Source organism: Colletotrichum higginsianum, chromosome 3, assembly GCF_001672515.1.
Source record: "Colletotrichum higginsianum IMI 349063 chromosome 3, whole genome shotgun sequence".
In the NCBI taxonomy this organism is placed as follows: Eukaryota; Fungi; Ascomycota; class Sordariomycetes; order Glomerellales; family Glomerellaceae; genus Colletotrichum; species Colletotrichum higginsianum.
The window spans coordinates 4,398,680-4,420,979 of record NC_030956.1 but is presented as its reverse complement, the minus strand read 5'-3'; the positions used below and the strand labels follow the sequence as shown (position 1 = coordinate 4,420,979).

The 22,300-nt window shown below is 56.7% G+C and overlaps 6 protein-coding genes across 6 annotated transcripts; 4 read left to right on the top strand and 2 right to left on the bottom strand.

The window, feature by feature from the left end:
- Positions 1 to 94: 94 nt before the first annotated feature.
- CH63R_04850 (Fungal specific transcription factor) lies at positions 95 to 2,485 on the bottom strand (the record flags this gene model as incomplete). The annotated part of the gene is made up of 1 exon (XM_018299825.1): positions 95 to 2,485. One exon carries the CDS (start codon positions 2,483 to 2,485, stop codon positions 95 to 97), a length of 2,391 nt encoding a protein of 796 aa, XP_018161071.1.
- A 1,607-nt stretch (positions 2,486 to 4,092) lies between these two features.
- Positions 4,093 to 4,395, top strand: CH63R_04849 (uncharacterized protein; the record flags this gene model as incomplete). Its single annotated transcript, XM_018299824.1, has 1 exon — positions 4,093 to 4,395. One exon carries the CDS (start codon positions 4,093 to 4,095, stop codon positions 4,393 to 4,395), a length of 303 nt encoding a protein of 100 aa, XP_018161070.1.
- Positions 4,396 to 10,818: 6,423 nt separating this feature from the next.
- Positions 10,819 to 11,550, top strand: CH63R_04848 (uncharacterized protein; the record flags this gene model as incomplete). Its single annotated transcript, XM_018299823.1, has 2 exons — positions 10,819 to 10,945; positions 10,997 to 11,550. 2 exons carry the CDS (start codon positions 10,819 to 10,821, stop codon positions 11,548 to 11,550), a joined length of 681 nt encoding a protein of 226 aa, XP_018161069.1.
- A 1,911-nt stretch (positions 11,551 to 13,461) lies between these two features.
- On the top strand, positions 13,462 to 15,146 carry CH63R_04847 (Spg20 protein; the record flags this gene model as incomplete). The annotated part of the gene is made up of 2 exons (XM_018299822.1): positions 13,462 to 13,479; positions 13,545 to 15,146. 2 exons carry the CDS (start codon positions 13,462 to 13,464, stop codon positions 15,144 to 15,146), a joined length of 1,620 nt encoding a protein of 539 aa, XP_018161068.1.
- A 1,127-nt stretch (positions 15,147 to 16,273) lies between these two features.
- Positions 16,274 to 18,652, top strand: CH63R_04846 (Spc97/Spc98 family protein; the record flags this gene model as incomplete). The annotated part of the gene is made up of 2 exons (XM_018299821.1): positions 16,274 to 16,900; positions 16,958 to 18,652. 2 exons carry the CDS (start codon positions 16,274 to 16,276, stop codon positions 18,650 to 18,652), a joined length of 2,322 nt encoding a protein of 773 aa, XP_018161067.1.
- Positions 18,653 to 20,128: 1,476 nt separating this feature from the next.
- CH63R_04845 (uncharacterized protein) lies at positions 20,129 to 21,568 on the bottom strand (the record flags this gene model as incomplete). The annotated part of the gene is made up of 1 exon (XM_018299820.1): positions 20,129 to 21,568. The coding sequence occupies one exon, from the start codon at positions 21,566 to 21,568 to the stop codon at positions 20,129 to 20,131; it is 1,440 nt and encodes a 479-aa protein (XP_018161066.1).
- Positions 21,569 to 22,300: the final 732 nt, after the last annotated feature.

Here is a 22,300-nt window from a genome sequence, read left to right as displayed (position 1 = left end):
TCCTGCTGTCGTCCTTCGTGCGCCCTTCGTGTGGGGGGGGGGGGGACATTGAAACCCATGCTGCTTGGACTCTGACCTGTGCCCGCCCGCTTGGTCAAGAGAAGTTGCTGCCATTGAACTGCGGCCGCTGGCCGCCGCCCGCCATCTGCGTGTAGAACGGCGGCTTGAGCATGTCCCAGTTTCCAACACTCGGCTCGCAGACCATCCCTCCGGTGCTGAACTCCTGTATGTCTTCAAGCATGGTGCCGAACCGCTGTCCCTGAGTCTGTCGAATGTACGAATCGATGTTGCCGGTTTCTACATGGAGGTCCGCGATCCCGACATCGTTAGCCATGGAACCGGGAGTCGAGGAGAAGCCCTGTGTCGGCGAGTGATGGGATATACCGCTGGCAAGGCCTTCTTGACTAGCTTGCTGATGGAACGAACTGGTATTGATGGCGGTGAAGGTCGACGCCTGTCGAGAATCCCTCCTGCCGTCGAGGCCGCCAGCGCCGAGATGGGAATACTCGGGGCCCAGAGACGAGCTTCTTTCCAACGTACTGGCCCGTGATCCTTCAGATCCATCATAGCCCGTCGGCCGGTCGTCGTCGAGGATGATGCCGTTGCTCGTGATCTTGTCCGCCTTTACCCTCCATTCTTCAAGCCCACCGCCACCTCCGCTCAACCGGATACTCAGAGGTCCATCGCTGCTTTTCCTTAACCCTCGGCTCGTGTAGTCGGAGAAAACCATTGTGAAATATTGGTCCATGTCCCTGAAATAAGTCACATAGTTGGACGCCATGCTGAAATAAGGAGCCACTTTGGTCAGCGCTTGGAAAGCGATACCCGTGGTCCCCGTCTGTGCCATATCAGATACTGTTCCTGAAGCCCGCTCTTGGGTCTCTTCTTTGCTGACCATGTGGTTTTCCGTGTCCATGTGCGGGTAGTGCCTGGCGTAGATGCCGACAAACGCTGCCTGCCAAATGGCGAAGGTAACCAATGATGAGTGAGGCAACTTGTCGCGACATGTCGAGATCAGGTCTGTAATCTCCCTGGCCGCCTTGAAGATCTGCTCCGCACTCCGCTCCCAGAAATACTCGGGTACAATGGCAGGGTCGAAAACGGGTTCGTCGAGAGGACCCACCGGCTTTTGGCATTTGATGGCGAAGAATGGTATGTATTCCCGGTGCAGCATGATCTTGCAGAGAGAGCCCAGCATGTGGAGTGACACGTACATGCTGTTGTCGTGCTTCCAGAAGTTCGCGCCAGACCAGGTAAACTCCTCCGGTAGGTGGGCATAGAAGGCTTCCACCTTGCTGCTCAACTGATGAAATGTCGATTCCGCGTCCCAGGGCGGAAGCGTTTCGGTGTGGCGACCGCCCGCAAAGCTATACTTGGTGATGTCCCCCCAAAAGTCGGCCAGTTGCACGAAACGGCTGAGAACACTGTCGTCAATGGGCCGCTCCATCTCCCGTCCCACTTGTCGTAGAAAGCCGGTATAAACGACGCGGCCGAGGTCGAAGGCATGTTCGGTGCAGGGAAGCTGGATCTGGAGGTCCTTGGATTGAACCACCGAGACGCGGTCAGATCCACATGACAGGAGCCGGTCCAGTATCAGACAGCTGAACATTGTGCGTCGCCTGATCTCCTGGTCCTTCCATCGATCCGACGGTAGCTGTGCTGGCTTGTTCGATCGCGGAATGGGACCCAGAATCTTGTTCCCACGCGACGGCCGGTCACCGAAGCCCAGCTTCAAGCCCTGGGCCATCCTGATGGCCACGCCGACGTACATCCACGCAGCCAGGCCACCGCTGGGCTGGCTCCATTTGTACAGGCCGAGCATGAGAAAGGCCTGGACACGGATGACGGTGGCCGAGGTCAGAGCCGATTCTAGGTTCCCCAGCGCTTTGGCGAGAGCATTCGCAAAGTAATCCGAAGCCACCGCAGGCTCCGGTCTAGGCAAAGCACCTCGGGACTTGGGGCCCGCTACTTTGTCGTACGTTATATGGGCAACGTACTTGACCAGTTCGGGCTGGAATCTTGCCGTGAGGGCCAGGATGCCCAGAAGAACCAGGTTTGACTCGGCCGACGGTTTCTTGCTGTCCTTGTCGTGGATTATGCCCTTCAACGTCGGGAGGTGCAAGAAGGGAAGTTCGGTGGCGAAGTGTAGCTTGTAAATGTCGAACAGTTGGTGCCACAAATCTACTGTCAGGTACGGTGCCGCGAGAACCTCCTGTGCATACACTGTGCCAGTACGTCCTTCGGAGTGAGTGGCGTCTTCAAGCTTCTTCACCCGTTTCCGATCATGGCCGGCGTCCTTCTCCTGTTTCGGTGCAGTGGGAGGTTCGGCTCGCTTGGCCGGGAGGGGCGTGGGATCCGGAAACTCACACTTGTGGCCCGCCTTGATGCAGGTGTCGCAGGGCGACCCAGTGTTGTCATTGTCGCACTTGATCTTGGATTTTCTGCACCGAAGACATGCTATACTAGACCTCATTGGAGGCCGCATGGCTCTGGAAGGTCTCTTGGCGCTCGAACCGCCGCTTAACGCGGGCCTTGAATCATCGTCGTCGGGCACGGCGGGTATGTTGGGCCTGGAACCAGCCGGAGGCTGTCTTTCTGTGAGGTCTGTTACGGCCGGGGGCACGGAAGTTCTCTCCGTGGGGGAATAGACGTCTTGGAACCTCTTTTTGGGCGTGGTCTGGGTGGAGGATGCCGTTGGTGCGTCATCGGAGTCCGACGCGGGGGAGAGTATAGACTGGATGCGAAGTTGGGAAGAAATGGTGACGGTTTGGGCCTGTTATAGACCCGCGGAGTCGATGAGGGATGGCGATCGAGAGCAAGGGCCTGGGTGAGACGGACTCGGTGCACCAAGTACCACTGAGCTGCTCCCCTCCTGCAAACCCGCGGGAAGCCAGGATGGCGATGCTCGTGACGGCGTAGCTTTGGAAAAGAAGAGGGCGGGTAGTGCAAGGTCGGACAAACCACGACCAATTCTCGTCGAGGCAGAACTAAACAGGGCGCGTCCCCGCGTTGCACTGATATGCAGGTGGCGGATGTTGACAGCTTTGTGGCTCAAGGGTGACTGTATCGGGTGCCACACAAGACCTACAGCAGCAAGCCGGAAAACCTTTGGTCGATGGTCGATGGTCGATGGATGAGTGAAACCGAGAGAGAGAGAGAGAGAGAGAGAGAGAGAGAGAGGGAGGGAGGGGGGGAGAGGGAGAGGGAGAATGTGTGTGTGTGTGTGTGTGTGTGTGTGTGTTGTGTGATGAATAGACAGTCAAGGTGATGATGAAGATTGATGGTGGGGTATTCGTCGCCCAAGGTCCTCTTGCAGCGGCGGCGAAGAACACAAAAATTGGCTGAGGATGTCTTGGCTGAGAGAACTGAGAGCTTATGGTTCGCAGTTAGTTGGTCTCAGTCAGATAGGCAGCGGCAGTAGTGATGAAGATGGTGATTCTCTTGCGGGACGGTGACGATGAAGATGTCAGAAAAGGACAAACGCCCCGGGTCAGAGGACGCAATTCGCGAGCAGATCAGGGAAGCAGGACGACGGACAGCGAACTCGATCGGGGGTGGGTATCAGCCGACCAAAGGCAATAAGCAATGATGTGGTCTGAAGCTTGCGTTCCCACGAACTGTACTTGGGGGCCGGGGCCGGGGCAGGGAGGGTGAGAAAAGGGTCGATCGGCTCTGGAGACTGGCGGTGCTGTGACTGTCAGCCCAAATTTGACTGTGTGTGTGCCGGGCGTCACCGACTAACAAGGTCAAGGTTGGCCCGTCTCTCTCCCTTGCTTGTTGTCTCTCTCGCCATTGATGGATTTGTAGCTTTCTCTCTCTCTTTTGCTCTCTCTGCCTTGCTTCATCATGGGTTTCTTGATAGCATCGACTAGATCGACACAGTCTGAAGTAAGACCGCATGCCTTTGTTTGCCGCCGTCCAGTTGCTGGCTCTGATAGAGTACCTAACGAGAATGCTATGGGACACGCGGCTAAAGAAGCACGACATTGCACAGTCGAGCGAGCCGAGCTTGGTCCTGTCCTTAGTGTATTGTGCAGCGTGCCTGTCTGGTCTGGTCTGTTCTGGCAGCCAGTCTGCCGCTCCTAGGCCTCCATGTCTCTGATCAACCCCACGCGCAGAAGGAATGAAGCGGGCACTGGGCAGTGGTGGGGAGGGGGCCACTTCAAGGCGGATGGCCAGGTCAAGATCAAGGTTGGATCAAGCAGGGATCCTGGGACGAAATTCCGGATGGTGTCAACGACGATGGTTCAGCGAGAGCAGGTGCACAGATGTCGGTCCCGTTCGGCGGCGCACAATGTGCCCCTCGGCGCTTTCGCCGAAAATGCCGCGTGCATTGGAAATATGAGACCTCGGGAGCTCGGAACATGCCCCTCTGCAGGACAATCACCCGTGTGATGCGGATACACGGGAGGTTTTGATGAGAGCTTGAGTCGGGTAGTACACCTCTGTCTGAGTGGCTAGCATTCGTGTCTGATAGTCCTGTTCGTTACCTTACTTGTTCGGTGGCACAGCCAAGTCCCAAGTTTGGCACTCGACCGGGCAGCCCCGCATGGCGAACTAGGGGTGGTTGTTGTTGTTGTTGTTGTTGTTGTGTTCGATCCCGGTGCCTTGATCTTTGTTCGGTTGAATAGGTTAGTCAGCGGAAACGGTTGTTGCGTAACATATGGCGCTGGTGGCAATCGTTGAAACCGAAAGCAATGGCCGTGGGGAACATGGCCGTTATCACCGACGCCTCCACACGCTGCGATCGGTTCATGGCCCCTTCTAAGGACTCTTTTCGCCCCGCTTGGTTGGCAGCTCGCTGTCTTACCTTGAAGCCTACAGTACACCGTCAGACAGGCAATGGGGTTGAAGAGCCGATGATCGACAAGTTCTGGTGTCTACACTATGGACGCAAGTTTTGCTCAACACCTGTGGCTCGAGTCGGCATATCGAAAGGGGTGAAACATTGGCACCTGTGCTGTCAGAGGTGTGATTATTGCCCCAAGATGTGTGTGGCCGGGAGTGGTCCATAAGCGAAGAGACCAGCCGCTGCCCAGGGAGGTGGATTGTAGCATTGTCCGTTGTGGTCCGCACCGCACCTTGTGGCGGGACAAGGGCCGCGCCGCATGGAATGTATCCGAAGGGTCACTAGGGCCGCTTGTGCCAGGCTGAGGACTCGGGAGGTGGTTGAATGGTTGTGCCACGGGCGCCGATGCTTCCTGACAGCCAACATCGACCGTGACGACATGGCGAGGCGATGCTGTCGCTCATGGGCCCTGCTTTGGTGCATTTCGGTCCGTATGTCACGGGACGCCTTGCTCCCGGGCTGGCACCGGTCGATCTCACGTCGATGGAGAGTTACTAAGGGGGCAAGGGTGGGAGGTAGGCCGTAGCGGCGGCAATGGCTGGCTGGCTCTGCAACTAACGGCTATAGCTTTCGGACCCAGGCCAATGCGACCAGTAAGTATCGATTGGCATCGCATCTGACAGCTCGGAAGTCCTCGCGGCTCAGAACGGCAATCATGGCCGATTGGCGTGAAGCGGAAAAGAAAGCAACCGGAAACCCCCGCCTTTGGTTTGGGAACCTCCATCGGCAGTTGGCCGAGCAGATTCCAGTGCGTGTTGATGATGATGTAAATGGAATGTGCGAGGCCGGCCCTCGTCTCATGGCACGGCGGCGGCGGTATTCGGCAGCCGGCATGGAGTCTGTGTGTTGCGTGCCGTGTTTCTCGGTGAATAGACAGACGCTTGGTCCCCGGGTGGCATCAGGCGGGTCGAGGTGGTTGTTCCAGGCCATTGACGATGTTCGAAGGTCAAGCTGCTAGACGCTCGGTGAGGGGGGAGGGGATGGAAGGGCCCGCAGAGCTGTTCTCCGGTGATTGTATCCATCGTCGATGGCTTGGGCTCCCAAGTACCGACCTGGTCGAAGCCGCCTCGAATGCGTCGGAGGGAGAGCGGCGTCTGCGTACTGTAGGGCTTCGACGCCACTGTCTCAGACAAGATAGGCATGGTAATGAACAAACGTCTCCATTGGCTCGGTCCTTGCTGCGCGCCAATCAGGGGAATGGATGGAATCAAGTCGGCTTGACTCCATTCCTCAGGTTCCCAAGGACGTGTTCTAGTGTCTCACAGGGTAAGACAAGGAAGGGGACGCCATGGCTTGTTACACGGGAAGCGAGATAGAGAATGCCATTCGAAGTGGCGTGCCATTCCAGTGATTCCACTTGTCCAATGCGGCCAAGGATGCGCATAATGCAGAAGCCCATGGCACTGGCAGCAGGGCTTGCGCGGCAAGCGCACAGATTTGTCGAAGGGAAGCCGGTGCTGTGCTGATGGTGTTGATTCTGCTGACAGAGAAAACTAACAGAGTCCAGACCTACCTATCTAGGTAGGTATCTTGAGGTACAGTGCCTACCTACCTACCTTAGCTGGAAAGATACCTACGTAGGCATTTGTGTACATATCTGGAGGAGAGACGCCTCCTGTACCTGCCTCACATGCCTAGATAGGTAAGTACCTTGTCTGCAGAGGTCCACACAGCTCATCACAACTGGCAATCTCCGTCTAGCAAGCGCCACCAGCTGCAGGCCGTTTCCGTGTAACGAGAGAGCATCATCGCTCACGTGGTGCCAAGAATGGAGCCATCCCTGGTAGGAACGGGCTTTTACTCCGCCCCATCCCGTCCTCGTCCTACCTTACCTACAGGTACCTATGTACTCTTTCTCCCCCCCGGCGACAATCTCCATTCACCTCCCTGCAAAGCACTCCAACGAACCAAGCACACCTAGCTTCATCTCATCTTCTCCATCCTGCACGCTCAATGAGCTGGCTGTCGGTGCACCATTCGACATGCTTTCTTCTCGATCGGAGTGAACTCCGTCGGGTTGTGCTGGCCCGCCCCTTCCATCGCGACACCAGCACCGACCGTCAAGGACTCGATGCATCGTTAAGAGTCCCATCAACCATCGGACTTAAACCAGCATGCCTTTCACTTGCCCGTCCATTCCCTTCCATCACCCGAACGACTGCATATTGTATATCGGCGATCGATGGCGACGGAAAAGCTCGAATCAAAGGGGCGGTAGGTGAGTGGGATTTAGCCGGACCTCCCGTGTTCCGGCATGCAATGTCTCGAAGGAAGTCTTCCTATGGTCTTCCTCCTCTTATCCAACATTGGCAATCGACGGAAAGTCAGTTTTGCTCTACATGCACATCATCCAGCCTTGGCACGAGCCAGGCATCGCGACCTGCACGGCTTCCCGAATCCCGATAACAGCAAGGGAGAGATATCCCCAAAGCTCAGACCGTACTTCATTCTCGCCTTGGAAAGACGGTCTCTCTTTCCAGATAGCCTGCATCGCTTCTCCGCACCGTGCTAGACGGGGGCGCTTCTGCCTGTCTTGCCGCTAGTCTAGGAGCTGCTCGCATCTGCTTGGTGATACACGGTTGAGCAGCATGCTGCATCACAACAGCCAGTCTGGGCATCATGTCCACGGTATTCAAGAGGCTTTTTGCATCCTTTCCCTTAAAGTCTATTTATTGAGAAGCATGCTAGTGGCATGGGGATGCGCAGCCATTTGCCATCACTTGAGACCTTGTCTCACCTCAACTCTTGGCTTGGCTCCCTGTTTCATTGCTTCAGGCAGCCCTGATTCCACACCGCCGCTTGGGGAACCTGCCATCGGATTCTGGACGAATGCACTATTATACACCATGGCAAAGACGACTCTGGGCGGAAAAGTCCGGTCCTACTGTCGCCCAACTCCTAAGAGACCCCCCTTCCCATGTCCCTAACCCAACCATGGGATCGTCACGTCATCTTCAGCTCGGCCAGTCCAGCCAGCCAAGGGACAAATATGTTCGTTTCGGGGTGCTCCCAGGTCCCTCGCAACGCAGCCTACAAGCTTTTCATCAGCCCGTCTGGATGAACGATCGGTGCCAAGTCTACCGAAAGTGTGGAAAGGGCGCCTTTAGAGCTAAGACAGGTCGCGCGTGAGCTTGTCCGTTTTCCTTCTTTCCAAAGCAGAGCAGCAGCATCGCCAGTCTGCCAGGTCGGTGTACCACCATCACGATCACCTTTCTTTCTTTGATTGCTTGACAGTAAATCTCAATTTGTTATGTATTGCAGTCGCTACATCCGCGCCACCTTTCCATCTCTGCCTCGATGGTCAACGTCCCTGGGCCAATTTAAACTGCGAGTTTGGTCGATGTGAAGCCTCGCTCGCCAATTCCCCCCTTCCACAACACTCTCAACTAGATCAGTCGGCCCGCCCCCGTCAAGGCCTCGAGTTGAAGTCGAGCTGTCGAGGTCTCAGGAATAACAACGAACAATGCACAACTTGTGAAAGGCCGCCAGGGCTAGGCCAGAGGTGGGAATGTTTTTCCCCGTGGCGAGACAGTCGGTTGCCACGCAAGCCGACACCCCGCAGGCCAGGCGCGCTCCCCCTTGACAGAGAAATTCTGCTTTGCCATGCAGAGCGCTACGCTATTTAGAATTCCTCGATGGCGGGAGAAGCGGCTGAATTGTGTTAGCTCTATGGACTCCGTCGAGCGGGCGTTTCCAGGTTACGTTGCATTTCTCAACATCAACCAAACCCCATGCATCACGAGGCGATGGGCTCGAAAAGCAAGGGGGGAAGATGAAGAAGAAAAGAAGAAGTAAAGGATTTTGTGTGCAGATGCTGCCTTGCCAAAGGATTCGGCGAGAGACAAAAATTAGTGGTTTCGGCCTCGACAGTCGCTCCTTGGGCAAGGTAGATGAGCGTCGATTCTTCTTTTTATCTGCCAGTGATCTTTAGTCACTCCTGAGAGAGATCAAGGGCCATCGTCCTGCAGCCCCATCCCAACCGAAAGATCACCATATTACAGAAAATATCTTGCATCTGGGCTTTACTGCACTCGAAGATCATCGGTCACGAGCTTCGTCAGTCACGTCCTGGGACAGGCAGGGATCTTCGCGCGCGGGGCCTAGAGCAGACCAACGCCCGTGACCAGCAGATCTCCGTTTGTGCAGCGCTGCTCATGCATATTCCTGGGCGCTGTTCTCACTCTCGAGACTTCTTACTTACATTTGGTTCTCCCTGTGGAAAGCTTGCTAGAGGCTGAACGTAGGACACACTTGTAACCGGGGATTCACATTGTATGCGAGGCTACCTCATCTCCCTTGCACTCACTGGACCCCCCGGAAGCTTCCATTCTTCATGACCAGTTGCCGGAAGCCGCGGTAAATATCTTACAATGTGCTGGACGCTTTTGCGGAACAGAAAGAACGAACGGGGCATCGTTGCAGGCCAGAGCCACTTGCCTCATGGCGAAGAGGATGTTACCTATAGCTACTGTTTTGTCGGGCTCAAGTAACAGTAGCTCCACTCATCCGCGGTCCAAAGCCATCACTCACCTATACGGTATTGGCTACAAGAGTCCTTTTCTGCATCTCCGGTTTCTTTGAATTTGGTGAGTCCTGTATGGACATCCCGTGATTGGCATCGACAAGGGGCCTTGATGTGCAGCACACTCCCGTCACCGTCTTCTCAACACTTTCGCAGGCTTGCGTTGGCAAGGTTCTAGGCACAACGACGCGACAGGGAGAAGCGAACGTTCGAAAGAAGAATAGCAGGATATCGGAAGATGGTACTTGCCCAGAGGGTATATCCTGCGTTTGCTCATCGAAGGCGAACCAAACATAACACTGGCCGTGTGGGTGCTTGCCTCCTCCCCTCCCGCTGACAGCAAATTACAACCTAAAAGGGAAAGGAAGCCTTTCCATTGTTACGGTCCGCCAACATGGTGCGCTTTTCATCCCATCTTAGACTACACCGACCCCAAATATTCCAGACTACCGGTCGCGAGTGACATTCGGTCCGCGCCGAAGACCCTGGCGAACGGCGTTCGACAAGCGGTTGTGGTATTTTCGGCCAGCAACGATCCACCAGGAACTCTAGAAGGCGATGAGAGGGTCGTCTGCTTGGACACGCGCCAGTTTGGATCCAGCGTTGAACTTGGCGCGGTCCCCATGGGTGGCTAGGGACTAAATATCAAGAGGTGGGGTCTATGACATTCGGTACCTTCACAAGACTCTCGAGTGTCTTCTCTCCCTGTTAGTGTCGGTCGTCAAAACCCAGTATCCATGATTTCTCCTCAGTGGCTCTAGGTTTCTCGGTCTTGGCTCAAAGGGACCCCCGGTTCTCCTGGTCCCGGGAGATCCCCACGGCGCAGAGCAACCCAACGAAGTCTCAACTCCAACGGGGAGGACGGTGTGTATTTATACAAATCCCCTGGTTCTTGTTGGAACAAGCGGTTATAAGTGTGTGGTCAGGCAATGGCCTCAAGAGTAATGGTGGCCCTGGGAGAGACACTATGCCCGGGTATGGTTGAATTTGGCGCACGATATTTTTGGGAACGCGTGGAGCATATCCCTGGCCAACGCCATCCGCTTTGTGGATTGGTTTGAAAACGAAGCCTCATATTGGCTTCATTGAGAGCTATGCGGTAGAAGGTCGATTGGCCCGAATTCGGTTTCTCTTTTGTGATTCTTCCCGTGAGACCAGTACGGTGTTTGGTCTATGCCCCTCAACGTAGTCAGTCGTCCCCGTGACCGATATCGGGTATCTGCCAGCCAGGACCCAGCCTGATGCGGTCTTTTGATGAAGGTATAGTGAGTGCTCGTGTTGACTCTCCAACCAGAGAGGCATTGCTGCAGCAAGGAATGCCATTCCAGGATCGGGAATTGCTACTGGCCAAGGTACAGACGGTGAACTGGTGGTCTGGAACGCGCACTCGAGCGCCGCTGATAATGGCATTACCTCGCACATTTCCATCTTTTCAGGCAGCCACAAGATGAGCCCGTTCCCCAAGAAAACTCCGTTGGACTTGGGCCATTCTGATGTTCGGACCCAATTCTTCTTCAAAGTCCCAAATGGTGTTTCCCAATTCCTCTTGTTCCTTGCGGAAATCTCACTCTCGGGTATCAAGCCTCAAGAATAGCCATTCGACTACAGTAGGGGCGATCCCATAGTGGAGGAGGTCCGAACCCCCAATGTCAACACACCCTGTTGCATAGAGACTGGCCTCAACGAGTTGGTCACGGCAGGGAGAGCGTACTTTCCGTCGATCGATGGCTCGACAGGGGTTTCTTTGCCTCCAGCTGGCCTCGTTGGCTGGTCGAACATCTGTGGAGCTGCAGGCCAGATGACATTTGAAGGGGGAGGGCCTTCCCCTGGCAAAGACAGACATGTCGACCTGGAAACAGTTCAAGAGATCATTGGACTTGGGTGTAGATGCGCAGCAATGGTTCCCGATCTGGAGGGACCAAGTCTGGGCAATAGCTCTCCGGAAGCCATGAGCATGCCCGGAACTCACCTAAACATCACCCAGCGTTTTTACACATGGCGTGGCAACCATGGGCCCAAGAAAGAAAGAGGTCAATGGCACCAAAGGCCTCCATGCTACGATGCAGGACGTTCTCTGGTAGGCAGCAAATACAATCAATCGGCCGATGGCTTGTTGAGCGTATGGACAAGCGGCCGCGGGCCAGAATCGACCTTTGAAGAGCCAAGCACCAAGAAGTGAGTTTTGGGACATGGGTGAATTGGTAGAAGCGGGCACAATGGGCAGATTTGAGTTATCTGGCGGACTGTCGTTAGGCCAGACGTCCGAAGGGGAGACACGCTGATGTCAACGCCGAGCAGAACAAAGTGAGGGTAAACACTCTCCTCGGATGATGCGCCGTCGATAATTCCATTTTTGTAGGAGAAGCATTGGGGAGTTCTGTGTTCTTGGCTGGGTCTGACCAGATTTAGGCTTCTTACACCGAAGCCTTGAGGAACCATCATTCGCCGACATTGACTGCTTGGTACATCCCAATCGCCCTCAGCTGGGGCGGAGAAGTGATAGGAGACGACGCGTGTATCAACTTCACACGGCGAGCATGATTGTGAATAGATACATGGAGACCGTCGTTGATACGTTTTTGAAAACCTTACCACGTATCTCTCGGCCCTGTCTGACGGCACTTGGAGGTGAACTTTATTCAGCACAAGGAAAACACGGAGGAGCTGCCGACACTGTTCACTGTTGCGTACCGCACAGCATCATGGGAAGTCGAAGGGCTACGAGCCAATCCTTGCTGAGTGGGAGGTGGTCACAGTGGTGAAGAATGAATGCCAAGATGCGACGGGCAAGACTTCAGGTCCTTAGACGCGCGTTCTGGGGGGAGGGAACCGAAACGACAAGACGTCGAGGCTGATGGCTGTCGTCAGCTGCGCCACGGTGCAACCTCTCTCTCTCTCTCTCTCATGTGTTTGAAGAAGCAGGGGGAAAAGCTCCTGGCGATGATGGGCAACCACGGTTCCAGGTCTCGATCTTCATGTGATGACTTCTCTTGACTCCGGAGGGTTGTGGCCAAAAGGCCCCGTATCCATGGGCTGCACCGCCACCTTTGTATTGAGCAATCGCTGAGCTGTCGTCTTCGTCAGACTCCAAACAGCTCTTACAAGTGGGGATTCGCCTCCGGGGGCGTTTTAGGAGACGGGTTTCTTGGACAATCAATGCCGATCAGGGATGAATAGACATTGCCTCGACCGGTCGGTATGTTCTCCCGTTTAAGGGGCAAATGGATTGGGTGGATAGTACATAGTAAGTGGTTGGTGAATGGCAAAAAAGGTGACGATTGTCAAAGAGGGGTCGAGCTTGCGGTACGTACCGCCACAGGGCTTCTGAGTTCAAACTCCACAGCATCAAGAAGCGAGCTTTGGAGCGGGTGGGGCGGCGTCAAATAAGAAAAGCATGGGGTTGTGTCAGTGCGTGTGACGACCTGACAGGTACCTTAACCTACCTAGGTGCCATTAAAGGGGGGACGGGGGGGTTCTTTTACAGTGGTCCGTGTACTGGGAACACCCTGAAATGTGCTGGGCAGAGAGCGTCCAATGACGTCGCTCGCTGCCGAGAGGCCTCTCGCGCACGCACCAGTGACACCAACACGACGACAGCAACAGGCTACGAGCTCGTGCTACAGCACGACGGACCACCGACAGACATAGTTTAAGCGCCATCCGAGTTGGTTGCTCCGACTTGGACACACTTTCAACCCAACCACAGCCACCCTCACTACACCCTAAACTCGTCTGTCCAGAGACAGAACTGCAGTCTTCACTCGTCACAGACTCTCGCATCATCGGCCCCCGGGTGCCGCTCAACATTGTGTCCTGATCCCGCCGCGTTTATCTCGCCTACTCGCCCCTTTGTCTAATCGCTTAACCCGACCCGACGTACACCAACCTCGAATCCAAGGATATCCGCCCTCTAGCAACCCAACTCTTCTTCTACCTGTCGTGAATACTGCCTTGGATCCTAAACACCTCAAGTACCCTGATCACCCTACGATTCCATCTCAGACAGTCTCCCGACAACACGCGCCAGTCGCCACACCAGACACCACTACTGCCCGCAAGTGACGGTTCGCTCTGCGCGACACCCACTGCCATGGCTTCGGGACATAACGTACGGCCTCGGGAACCGAGACGATCACACCACACTGGGACCGGCCTAGCTGACCTTGAACCTAGGACCCTAAGCTCTTATACGCCATCAATGGCGTTAAAGCCTTTCACATCTCCAACGGCAAGGAGGAGTCTCTCACTCCCGCCGGTCCTCAGACCTTGTCGCTGTTGATGGTGCCGACATCCTCACCTTTTTCCGACGGCGTAGAAACACCTGCAGAGGACTTCTACCTGCACCTACACCTGCCTCCCGAGCTCGACCTCCCTCTCCCCGCCACCACCCAGATCTACCACCAGCCGCCGACGAGCTACCTTATTCCTAGATGGGACCTCGGGCCCGACAGCGGCGCCTTCACCCGCATCGAGTTTCCTGACGCCGGCAGCAGAAAGGGTCTGCAGGAAGACGTCGATACCTTTGAGACCATCCTTGCCCAGTGCACCGCCTTCCTCGAGCGCGCCCCGCCCCCAAATACCACCTCCTCGTCCAAGTCGAAAGCCGCTGCTGCCGCCGCCGCCGCCGCCGCATACCCCTACGACGACCCCGTGTCCGACGGCCCCTCAGCAAAATCCAGGGCCGCCGCCGCCGATGGCCTCCCCGCCTACAACCCGGCCGACTACCAGCCGGGACAGGGCTATGCGCCGGGGGCTCACAGCTCATCCAACAACGGCGGCAGGATCGTACTCATCGACGAGGAGGATGGCAGCGTCATTGGAGAGCTGACGGAGAACTACCAAGTGAACGAGGAGCTGGGCGTCAGGCCCGGCACCAAAGGTAAGTTCGGCGGCGGCAACCAGGCCGAGCTTGACTCACATGGCATGTTAGATCCGGTGGAGATCACACTCCCTGCCGACAACAGTCAAGCCATTACCGTCCAGCCCCTTTCGCAGGAATACCGCGAGTTGGTCATGCACCCTGCGTACAAAAAGTCCTTTCTGGTCGCCAACGCCTCCAAGGCCTCGCGCCTTATCGTGACGTCGTCCGACCTCGTGACCAAGGGCCTGCAGACCTCGGCCGACAGCTTTACCAAGAAGACCAAGTCGACGAACGAGCCAGTGACCTTTACCCCGGCGGCCCACGACCGCATCCGCCGCATCAACCAGTTCTCCACCAAGGCGGCCGGCTTGTCGGCCACCACGGTCGGCGCCGTGGGTAAAGTAGCGCAGAACCTGGGCGCCACACTCGCCAGGAAGAAGGACGGCAGTGGGCGAGGCTACGACAAGGATGGCAACCCCATTGAGGGTTACAAGCCCGGCCTGCTGAACAGGAGCCTGATGGCCTTCAACACCGTCGCGGACGGCATCGACCAGGCCGGTCGCAACTTGCTGACCGGTACGTCATCCAGCGTCTCTCAGATGGTGGAGCACCGCTGGGGCCCCGAGGCCGGTCAAGTGTCGCGGAACATTGGCGGCGGCTTCAAGAACGTCGGTTTGGTCTATATCGATGTGACGGGCGTCTCTCGCAGAGCCATCCTGAAGAGCGTGGCCAAGGGCATGGTCGTTGGTAAGGTCAAGGGAGGCGGGCAGATCATCGTCGGGGGTGGCGATGGAGGCGCTGTGGTGCTGCCCGAAGACGCCAAGAACCGGCGAGACGACGATCAGAGCGACACGGCCAGCCTGTACACAGCGTACGAAGGCAATGGCAAGCAGCCTGCTGGACAGCGGCCATGAGAGGAGATGGTAGTGGATGGACGGAAAGCTATGAGAGAGGAGGGAGTCTGAGAAGTAGCACCCAGTTGCCAAGGAGAAAGGCTTTCTTAAGTAGGTTTGTAAATGACAGAACCAGTTTCCATGGACACGCACGTCACGGAGGGGCAGCTGCGGGGGTTTTTCTTTCTTCGCGTGTAGAAGCGTATGCGATACGAGTATACGAAATAGGCCCAATTTAGTAGAAGCATGTAGCGACCACTGGGAACCATTGGCATCCGTTAGACTTCCATTCTCCGAGAACGAGGACAAGGGATGGCGGCTCACCGGTGCCGTCCCAGCTCCTCCCTTACTAGTCATGCAAGGTACCTTAGGTTACCTAATCCATCTGTGAGGCACGTGACGTCTGGCTGCGGGTCTCAGAAGCAGCCACTTTAGACGGTTCCGTCGCGTCCCTAGTCGCCAGTCGCGCTTTCTCTTTCAAGCCCATCTTATCAATGCGGCTGCTGTGATATTGGAAAGGGAATTTGGGCCCTCAGCATGGAGCCTCCTTGACACCGGCGCAGTTTCGTTGTGGCTCGCGCTCTCTCCTATTCCCCAACCCAACCGAGGAGGAAGAAATCCAATTGGGCTCGTGCCACGATATTTTTGCATGCAGGCAGGGCAGGCCGCATCAGGTAATTGATATCACCCAACCTGCCAACCGTCCACCCTCACCGTCACCCTCACCGTCACCATCCACTGCCACCGTCCGCCATCCACTCATCCATCATCACCCCCCATCCTCGTCCCAAACGCTCCTTTGCTTCCCTTTTTGCCCCCGGTCATTCTCACACCAGGTCCTGGAAGACGCTCCCTCGCGCCGTTTGCTACACCGTCAAATGAATCGATGTGTCGCTTCGAGCTTCTCGGTGCCTTCATCCTGCTTCTCCGCGACTTTGGCGAAAAGTCAAAGTCGAAGAAGCCGCCGCAACCCCGCGAAATGTGCCATCTCTTCCCTCTCCTTGCCCTTTGGCCCCGACTCTCTCTCCCTCTCTCTCTCTCTCTCTCTCTCTGTCTCCTCCTACTCCTCCGTAAACTCTACTATCGTACGTACTTGACCAACTAACGCCTTCCGTTCTTTCTCTCCCGCGTAGAAGCAAGCAGCCGCCATGCTCCACGAAATCCTCCTCGCACTCTCCGGCCACCCCTCCCCTCTCCTCCGGACCGACAACCCCGACCCAAATGCGCTTTCGACGGCTGTCTCACCCCCGGAGCGCGAGCTCTTAGCCACCGCCGGCCACCTCAGCGATCTCCACGTTAAGCTGCAGGGCTATACGGCCCCCATCGCCGCCGAGCACCCTTCCACCATCTGCCGCGCTGTCGCCACCGCCGTGCAGTCCGTCCACCTTGCCGCCTTTCAGCGCAAGGTCCTCGAGGTCGAGGAGACGATCCTCCGCAGGGATTCGAGCCTTGTTGGCGCCTACAACATTGTACCCCTGACCGCCGTCGTCGGGGAGTTCTCCGAGTGGACGCGGCGGATGGAGTGGCTGTGGGAGATTGTCCAGTTTATGCTGAAGAAGCAGCAAGGGCAAACGTGTCGCGGCGCTCACCTCATCGATCGGTTGCGGGGCGAGCTGCAGAGTGGGTACGTAGACATCGAGCGGACGGCCATGAGCCTTGTCTCTGTCGCCGAGACGGCGTGGTTGAAGCAGGTGTCTGCATGGATACTCTATGGGCGTCTGCCGTCGTTCGGAGGCGACGACTTTTTCGTCCAGAAGATGGACACCGGTGACCAGGTGTGTTGGTGCCACAAAGTCGTGTGCGTCGTTTTGGGTGATGGCTAACTGGTGCAGGATTACGTTTCAGTGCCGGCCCTGCTGCCCAAATTTGTCACTCCGGTGGTCGCGTCGTCGATGCTGTTCATCGGCAGGTCGTTGAACCATGTTCGCGTCAAAGGCAGTGTGGAATCAGGACTGCAAGGCCTTGACCACTTGTCATCTCAGCTCAAAGAGCTATCCGCCCTGACCTACCCCCTCAACACAGCCAGCTTCTCGCGCGCAATAACATCCGTTCGGCTCACCCTCTCGCGCACAATATTGCTGAAATTGCTACCCCTCACCAAGGTCGTTGAGGCTCTCCAGATTCTGCGCGAGTTCTTCCTCTTGGGCCGCGGCGAGTTCGCCATGGCTTTGACCCAGCAAGCAGACGAGAAACTGCGCAGCCGGTGGAAACGGTCGGATAACCTCGCGTATGAGAAGCGCGAAGGGTTGGGCACTTTCGCGGTCAAGGAGGGTGAGGCTGCGGCAGTGCTGGCCAAAACGTGGGCGGCGATGGGCCTGATGCAGGGCCAGCACGCAGACGAAGATGAGGGCTTGGAAATTGCGCGCGAACTGCTGCGGCTAAATCTTACCAAGTCCAAACCGGCGGTTCCTATAAAGCTCGAAGCTAGTGTATCACGGCCGACAGCCAAGACCCTGGCCACGACTCCCTTTCGCAACCTCCTGCTCTCCATCCCAGTCGTTTTGACTATGCAGATTCCCTCGCCGCTCGACATGTTTCTCACCCCCTCCGACCTTCAGATCTACTCCACCATAAACTCTTACCTCTTATCCATCCGTCGAGCACACATACGTCTCACCGAGCTGTGGAAGATCACATCTCTACGTCGTCACCATCCGGCACCGCCGTCACCTCCCGCCGGAAGCACTAGAGTCGGCCGTGCCAAGGTGATTTTGCTTCGCCAACGCTACGCGACGCGGTCCAACGCCTTGCGCAGTGCGTGGGTAACCTGCAGCACAGCGCTTTTCTTCCTCTCCGAGACGGAGGCATACTTGCAGACCGAGGTTGTGGCAGGGCTGTGGGATGGTTTCCACGCCTGGTTGACGTCGAGCGAGAAGGAGAACAGCCATGCGGCCGCTGCGTCTGGCGCATCAATCAAAGCGGCCGCAAAGCCTGCAACGGAAGACGAGGAAGGGGACGGAGATGACGACATTTGGCTTGCACAGAGCGCATCTGACAACAAACCAGCCGCCAAACCAATAGACTCGAACCCAACACACGACCCTCAAAGTCTAGCCACCGCCCACCGGGCCTACCTTCGCGCCCTCTCCACCCGCCTCCTGCTCACATTCCCCTCCTACACGGACCCGCTGTATAACCTTCTCACTCACACCGACCACCTTGTCGCCCTGACACAGCGCCTCCACGCGGTATGGACGTCGATGGACCTTGAAGCAGACGCCGGTGTCGTCGACGCGTTTGTGGACCTCGAGATCGAGGAGACGGAGGTGCGCTCCGCGATCCGGGACGTGGAGAAGCACGTCAAGGACGGCATCAGGGATGTCATCGCCGCGTTGCGGTCGCTTGAGGCGGACCCGGCCGCGTTCGCGGACGAGGAGGAGGGCGGAGAGGAGGGTGTGTTAAGGGAAGAAGGGGAGTACGTGCCGCGCAGGGTTGGCGGCGTGGAGAGGCTGCTGATGAAGCTCGACCTGGCTGGGTGGTTTGGCGAGAGGAAGGATGATTTCGGGTTTGTGTTTAGCGAATATTGAGCAAAGCGACGAAGTTACGATTGCATATGCCACGATTCTCGTCTCAATGCTGCAGAGCTACAGCTCATACGAAAATGCCCTGCGGCTGTTCATGGGGAAGTCACGCAGGAGCGAGGGCCCGCGACGCAACACATGTCATATCCGGCATTCCGAAATTCGTATCAGGAAACAGCCTTTCCCGCGAAGGGGCGACGAGGATAGAAGTCCATGACAGCAAGCCGTGATTCCACGGTGTGTGTGCCGCATCCTGTCGGGGAAACTAGTCTGGCGTTTGAATCAAGCAGGCGACGAAGGGAATGAATGACCTTGTTCGTGTAGCAGTGCACGTCAAGCGAAAAAGGCAGCGAGAGAGAGAGAGAGAGAGAGAGAGAGAGAGAGAGAGAGAGAGACTGGCGAGACGTGACGGACGTCATGGGTCACGCCAGAGCGGAGCTGGGGTGTCACTGCCGCCGGCTCGCGGACGGATAGTGGCGGCGGGCAGTGTGGGGACAAACAGCACTGCCCAGGACTTGGCGACTCCCAACGTCTCGCGATGGCTGTGGGGCGGTGGCCGGTGGGACGACGCCGACGTCGACGTCGTTTTTCGACCGTAATCTGGCAGTCGGTCGGTCCATGTCGTTGACGAGAGGGGAGGAGAGAAGGGACGCCGGACCCCACCCCCGCCTTACCTTTTCCTCCACCATTTGAGGTTGGCGGGCGTTTGCAATGTGTCAATCGTGTAAGCAACGTGGCTCAACGGAGGTTCAATCAGGAAGGGCCTTTTCATGTGCCGTTGCCCTCAGTCAAACAGAGGTTCAGTCGAATGGACAGAGGGCACTGAAAAACCCATGATGCATACTTTCTTTTCGTCATTCATCATCTCGATCAGTCTCTCCCTAGATAGGAAAGATCCCAAGCGTCGTATCATTCCATCCACGCCCTCCTCCGCTCATCCGGTCCCCCTGAAACCCAATGCATCGGATCCTACGCCTGTTGGAATGCGATCCTCCTTCCGAAAAAGGGATGGGGAGAAGAAAAAGGAAGAAAAGTTACACGCAGATAAATGTACACACGTGGAATAAGAAAAATCGCTCGAGAACGCCGTCTTCCGCCCCGTGCCCGCCATTGGGGGTAGGGCACGAGGAGAAATCTCATGATATATCCTGGCCCATCATATCCCATATTGCCGTCATTGGGTTTTGCGTATGTGGGTGAGTGGTGTGTATGTGTGTGTGTCTGTTTTCATATGTGTTATAGCGCATTTCTGCAGCTGATATGTTCCTGTCCCTCGTTGGAGATGGGCTGTATCCGTCCCCAGCGTCCCATCTGGATGGGGCTGTCTCTGTTCCTGATTCTTTTCCCCCAAAAATCTTTTTAAGAACAATTTGTTTGGCTGCTTAATAGATGTTTCTCACATTCGGAGGGTCTCAAATGAAAAGAGTCTGGTTGGCGCTCCGAAGCAAGACTGTGCGCACCCGGTAACCCGGCTCGCGTATCTCAGTAGGTTGGAATTGGACGTTGTCGCAAAGGACTCGATATCTGGTCCGAGGCGCGGCGCTGGAAAAGGTGTTGTACAAAGGCCCGGGGCCCGACGTACTCGACATCGACCGTCCGTGACGTCAGAGGCACGGGGATCCGATGTATCTTTTTGGTCTGCCAGCGGTGCTTGATGCAGTCGTCGACGAGAGCCATGAGGCCTGTGGCGACGATAACGTCGGCAACGTCGGTGACGGCGTCGAGGACGCTGCGGTCGCTGATCCACATGTGGCAGGGGGGCACCCAGCCGCCGGCGCTCTCGTCCTCGACGACTTGGTTGGGCGAGCGCGTTTCGGGGACGATGTGGGCGACGGCGTCGCTGGCGTTGGTGTTGCCGTCCTTGACGAGGTGGAAGGAGACAACGCCAAGGTTCTTGTCGATCACGCGCTTCCACTGGTATTTGTGACCCCACCACTGGAACTCGTAGCGCTTGTTGTGAGAGCTGCCGCGGCGCTCGACATCGACGCGCGCGTAGTTGGAAAACTCAAGCTTCATGGCGTTGCTGGGCACGGGCCGGGCCTTGGGCTTGGGCTCAAAGGAGGCAGACCGCCGGAAGAAGCCCGAGGGCTCGTCGGCACTGTTGCGGGACGAAGATGCGCTGGATTGCGGCCGGGGCACAGGCACATCCTTGCCCTTGCCGCCGAGGACGGGGCCGCCCGAGTTTGTGCGCGGGAGCGGCTTCCTCATGGAGAGGGTCTTGATGGCGCTCGAGACCGATCGTTGAAGCGTCGGGCGTTCCTCGACCGTCTCCTCGAGATACTTGCGCTTGGAGTTGCAGACCTCGCGCCCCGAATCGCGGCAGTACCTCCGGAGGGAGAACTCGCGCTTGCCAAGGTCGTACATGCGCAGGTGGAACAGCTGGATGTTGTAGGGGCGGCGTCCGGGTGCGACGGTGTCGACCCTCAGGTTCATGTTACCGTCGGGGGTGAGGTCGTCGTGGCAGATGGATAGCCTGTTCATGGAGGGGAACAGCTTGGCAAAGTCCTGGGGGGTGGAGGGCCGGACGTCGGTGTCGACGATATCGCGACAGTAGGCGGGTAGAGGCGGGATCTCTTGGTGCTTGTCAAAGCCGTCCATCTCGTAGTCGCGCTTCAGCTCGAGATTGTCCTCGTCGTCGTCCTCGTCGTCGGAGGCCAAGGTAGAGTCGAACGTGTCGACAGATGACCGTAGGCAGTTACTCGTGGAAGGGGATATGTCTTCCTCGTAGACGGGCTGGAATTTATGGGAGAGGGTCCTGGCCTCCTTAACGGATGCGGATGCCTCGGTGCTTGCGTAGTAGGAGGTAGGTGTCGTGCTTTGCGACTCATACGTCTCGAACGAGTCGCAGGACTCACTACTCCTGCGGGAGTCCCGACTACTCGTCGAGCTCTCGGAGCATTTTTTTCGATATGACTGGGACATTGTGTGTTGGGCGGTGGTGTGTAAGTGGTCGAGGGTGGTTGGTGATGAAAACATATGACGACGTGTGATTGAGCCGAGACCATCAAGGGAAGGACCAAGGCTTCATATATCCCCAGTGAGTGAGGCGAGCCTCGTTGGGCACTGTCGATTTGGGGAGGGAAGAAGGTGAACGTGAAGTATTGTGCAGTTGGCGAAGGGCTCTAGGCAATGATGTGTTTGACTTGTGACCGGGGTCTTCGTTTCTGGTCAGAACCTGAGGCGAAGGAGATGGTTGGATGAAGCAAGGGTGTGTGAGTCGTTGGGCGGGCGTGCGTGTGAGTGTGAGCGTGATTTGGCACAATTCTGCATGTGTCGAGAAGCTGAGAAGTGAGATGATTAAGAGGTGAGTATGGTAAGGGGGTGTTGGATATGGTACAGATGGCAAAAGAGAATGAATTGTTAGGCAGAAAGACGGAGAGTGTGAGGGAAAGGGAGCAGCTAGGGAATAAGAATGCAGAGCAGAGAAGGGTGATGATATGTTAGTGGTGATGGGGGGTTCGGAACGTTGCGGACGGTATCCCTACGGCACCTGGGTGGGTACCTGGGCAGGTAGGGTAGGTACATCAGGTAGGGGGGTTGCCAGCGTCACCACACGACTGGAATTGGAACAACAGGCCCTGGACGGACGACGAAAGCTTCATGGGGAATGTGGATGCGATGCGGGCATGACATGGCCCTTGGGTGTGTTTCCCC